Source organism: Vollenhovia emeryi, unplaced genomic scaffold (genome assembly GCF_000949405.1).
Source record: "Vollenhovia emeryi isolate VEMERY1.0 unplaced genomic scaffold, V.emery_V1.0 DF941813.1, whole genome shotgun sequence".
Lineage (NCBI taxonomy): Eukaryota > Metazoa > Arthropoda > Insecta > Hymenoptera > Formicidae > Vollenhovia > Vollenhovia emeryi.
In genome coordinates, this window is record NW_011964553.1 from 1 (window position 1) to 4,591 (window position 4,591).

Sequence of the window (4,591 nt, forward strand, 5' to 3'; positions counted from 1 at the left end):
GGAAGGGAGAGTGCAAACGGAAAGAAGAAATTCGCACCGTATGGATACATAAAATTATATTTTCATTTTATTATGGTTAAACCACCAATTGAATAGTTTAAATACATTTTGTAAAGCACAATTTGTTACATGTTTCTGACAGCGAAAACGCTGTCTATTGTTAATAATTCTTATGATATTTTTTATTTCTCTAGATTTATTTTGGTTTTATTTTATATTTGAAGTTAGGTTAATTCCAACTTTTTTTTTAATTATTTATTGGGGGGAAATGTTGAACGATTGGGGGCATCTTTTTATTTAATATTATATATAATAATAATACACGTATCGTCTAATTTATTGAGAGATTGTATATCCTCGTAGTCAGCGTCAATAGTTTCGATGTAGACATCTCCTCGCGCGTCGTCCAACAGCAAATCCTTTAACCATTCTCGTTTTTCGTGTCCCTTGACGTATACGAGAAGCGGTATCTCAGAATCGCCAGCATCTTCAGTACCAACCACAGCCGTTGTAATCAAACATCTAGCCCTGCCGTATGGAACTATTCCATCATCCCATTGTAGTCCATGATGATTCGCAACCAACCAGGATGCTTGATGTCTCTCCGCTCTGCTGAGAAATCGCCACGGTACATGACTTGAGAAAATGTAGTGCGTGAGAACGCGTCCTTCTCGGAGAGCTGCAAACTCCTTCACGACAAAGTGACCGCCGATGACGAAACCTTGCAGATCGATAAACGTTGGTGTAGTCATGACGACACCTTTGAGACTGCTCCTCATCGCGATACATGAATCTCTCTTATATTGGAATACTGCCAACATTGCAATTTACATGACTTTTCACACTACATTGGACAATGGGCAGTATTCTGAAACGACTCTCCGTTGGATTAATTTGCGAACCGGACTTAGCTCGTCGTGCAGGAGTTCGCGGCAGAGTCAGGGCACGACAATGATTACGACAGTTTGACGAAACAGCGGATTTATTTATGAACAGAGAAAGGATTATTTACACGTCGACGATGATCGGTTTATAACGAGGTATTACGCGTGCGAAGATGATCGGTATTTTATAATGGAGATGGTCTATATGTACAGATGAGTTTTTACGCGCGCGCTGAGATGGTCGGTATGTACAGCGCGTGTTTACGCGGCTTCACGGCCCGCGAGCGAGGGTAACGGCGCGCGGCGCGGGGCGGTACGGGGCCGGCCGCGAAGCGATTTAAAGAGCCACGCGGTGATTACGGCGTCGCGGCTCGACGCGCGGCGGCGCGAGTCCGGGCCGTTTAAAGGGCCCGGCGTGATTAATCGGCGGATCGATCTTCCCCCTTCGCGGTGAGACTCCGTGGATATTAGTGCGGTGATTTTGGTGCGGACGTGCCGGATGCCGGTAACAACCGGCGGGGGCGAGTCACTCCTCACCTCCCTCTCAGTCCGGGCACGCCGGGGCGTTCTGGACTCGATGCCCGGTGGACAGCGGTAAAACCCGCTGGGGGCGAGTAACACCTCGCCTCGCTGTATCCACCGAAATCGAGAGTAGGATTGCGAAAGACTGCGGTAGCAAGAGCTGAGCCGTGAACTCCCGGCAGAGGCGAGTTGCTCCTCACCTCGGATCAGCGCTTCCCGAGCAGACTTTAGCGGATAGGATTCGGAGCGGGCTTCGTTGTGATCGGAACTAGGCGGTCGCGGAATCTGTCTTTTTCGGCTCCGGGACCGTCTTTTATACCCGTCTACCCCCAATTGTTATTGCTTTTTAGCAATTTTCGGCGGGTAGGGGTAGACGGGTCGGGGTAGCGTGTTTGCGCGCTTGCGCGGCCGGGTGACAGCGCGCCACGCGTGTCTCGCCGGCTCGGGCGCGCTCGGTTGGTCCCGCGGGCGATCGGTTCGCCCGCGAGCGCGTCGTGTAACGTGCTTAGGCGGTGAGCGCCCCGTGCGCTCACCCTTCGCCCGGTGGTTGGCGGCATCCGGCTCTTGCCGGGAACGATGCGTTTTGGGAGTGCATCGTTACAATTCGATGACGCGATCGTGCAAGATGAGACAGTAGGCTGTAGTATTTGCAGGCACATTCTCCTTGCAATCAAATTCTATGCGTACATCCACAGTAGCGCTCTTGATAGACTCGTTCTGTCGCGCGCAATTGATGACTACGAAAGGTCCATTCGTCAAAAATGTGGTTACGGTGCAAAGCGTTTCATAGCAGTCGTATCCATAATAAGCTTTACGAAAACGTGCATACATGTCAAAAAGTATTGCGTATTTATTTGTAACGAACGTAATGGTCCAGCTCCTCCCGGTTCCGGACAGGATTCCGGCAGGAATTATTTATTACTCGAATAAACAATGTACTCAATCGGACACGCGGTTCCGATTGACGGTTGGAGGAGCTAGCGTTCTCGGTTTCGGTGTTTGACGTGCTGTGTGTCGGTTCGAGTGAATCCTCCGTTCCTCCTGTTGCCGAATATGCTCAGCTCCAGGGCCGTCGGGAGGAAAGGAGGCAAAGTAGATCTTAATTCGCCGATAGAGTCAGTCGCTTGGGAGGGATCGGAAATAAGTCTGACAGGTGGTTTTCGGTATAACAATAAGCACAAGGTTTATTCAAAGGATATCTACAGTGGAATAGAGGTAGTTACAATAGGTTCGCCCTATATGTAAATACAAAAGAAATAAGGAAGATTAGTGCGACGGATAGATACAAGGCATTCGTGGTAATTACAAAAGTACGCCCTGTGATCAAAATATAATGAAAAGGAAAGGATTAGTAGATCACATCGAGTCCGCCCTATGAAGAAAATACAAGGAAAAGAAAAGGATTAGACGGATTAAATTGCGGTACCGGAGTACGCGGCCAGATCGGAATAAACTTAGTCGGATTTAATCGGAAGTAAACAAAACTTGACGCTGGATCACAGAATATAGGACGGTAATACAGGATACGCTTTACGCGCAAACGGATATAATTTGAGGCTAATACTAAACGCTTGGTAACGCTGGAACAATCGGAAAGGACGCTAATTACGGGATCCTCAAGTATTCTGGAAGGAAGAAAAACGACGGTATTAACACTACGGAGCTTACGGCTATCGTTAATTAATAATTCATTTCCCACCCAAATATTCCCCCCTGTGTTCTACACCGGTCGGGGGTCAGGAAAAAAGGATAGGTTCAGGTCAGGAACATGCCCGAGCAGCGCCTCGTTATGCGTGTTTTCTCAGTAGCACATGTACACCGGGCAGCACCCCGTTACTGTGTACGCTACTGCGGACGGATAGGAGACCGGTAGGGGATCAGTAGCTTGCGTACATCGGGCAGCACCCCGTTCTAGTACACTACTGCGAGGGGGAACCGGGGCACACGACGGAGCAGCGCCTCCACCTGTCGTGTACTCCGGAATGGTATATCGCCGGACGGCAGTACCCGTTATACCGGCGTATACCGCAGCGGAAGTACCCGCTGCCGGGTGTCATCGCTCGGTGCTCCAAGGAAAGACTGGACGATCGCGCTCGCTCCGGAGGGGCTTTTATACCTCCGGAGCATAGGCGCGCGGGTGGAGGCGGCGGGGGTAGGCGCGGCGTTGCCACCTCCGCGTTGTTATGGTAACCGCGGCTCTGGTATGCGTGGAATGCGAGGTATGCGGCTACTTCCGGCCGCGCCTTCCCGGCTACCCCCGTTACATATTTTTTGTGAAGTCTAAATTTAGATCATCATATGGATAAAATTCAGAGTTGAGATAAAGTTTCACGTTGGTCAGATTACAGTCATCGAATACGCTCGCATCTTCAGACATGATATTCTTTCGGCCAGTCTGCAGAGCAAAGATAACATATCGCGGTTTCTCTAACTGAGTCGCTGATTTGATAGCCCATGAATGTCTGGTTGTGCTCTGCAATAGCGGGTACTCGTACAGTTCCCATGATCGGAAACTCATACTCAGATATCGTCCGCTTTCCAAAGCTCGCAGCAAAGATAGTTTATTGGTCTCATTCAACATAACGTGAGGCATTCGCCACTGTACTTTAAGTAGTTCAATTTCAGGTTCCGTCTTCGAATCTCCCTTGATAGAATTGTTGTCAGTGCGCGCTCGTATCAAAATCAATTCATGACGAGCGTTAATAACCACACGTTTGTAATCCTCACAAAAGCCTAAAAGCATGTTGAGCGGTACGCAAAAATTAAAGTCTCCTTCCGGTAGGTTGATGAAGTGTCCCATCCTGCATTTCGCAAGATCTGCGATTTGTCAAACGTTAGCGATACATAATTCTTGATAGTGCTGGTTATTCCAGCGTTTCTGATGCGATCAATCTCCACACCGTTGAGTTCGTACCGAATTTCGTCAAACATAAATGCCGCGCAATTATTTGCGAGAAAATTCTCCGCATCATTGTTCTTCTTCTTCAATTTTCCTTCGATGTAGAGTAAGCTTTCACACGGTAACGTGTACAAATCCTGTTGTTGTATGGGTATCCGTATCTCATCGCTATGCCTAAACGTCGTATTGGCTTACGGATTGTATGTATGAGTCTCAATTTTGACAATGCTATTGTCAAAGATCGGCTCGCGTCGAATATTCAAGATATCAGCCATTTCGTACTTTG

The 4,591-nt window shown here is 48.4% G+C and overlaps 1 protein-coding gene across 1 annotated transcript; it reads right to left on the reverse strand.

Annotated features, from left to right (window-relative positions):
- Positions 1-1,904: 1,904 nt before the first annotated feature.
- LOC105570795 lies at positions 1,905-4,496 on the reverse strand. The gene is made up of 2 exons (XM_012028242.1): positions 3,675-4,496; positions 1,905-2,260 (listed from the first exon to the last, which is right to left on the reverse strand). Exons 1-2 carry the CDS (start codon positions 4,204-4,206, stop codon positions 2,004-2,006), a joined length of 789 nt encoding a protein of 262 aa, XP_011883632.1. The 5' UTR covers positions 4,207-4,496; the 3' UTR covers positions 1,905-2,003.
- Between the last annotated feature and the right edge of the window lie 95 nt (positions 4,497-4,591).

Coding starts and splice junctions, on each gene's coding strand:
- LOC105570795 (XM_012028242.1), bottom strand. CDS start 4,206: ATGGGACACTTCATCAACCTACCGGAAGGAGACTTTAATTTTTGCGTA. Junction 2,261..3,674: donor AAATTTAGACTTCACAAAAA/ATATGTAACGGG, acceptor CGTTCGTTACAA/ATAAATACGCAATACTTTTT.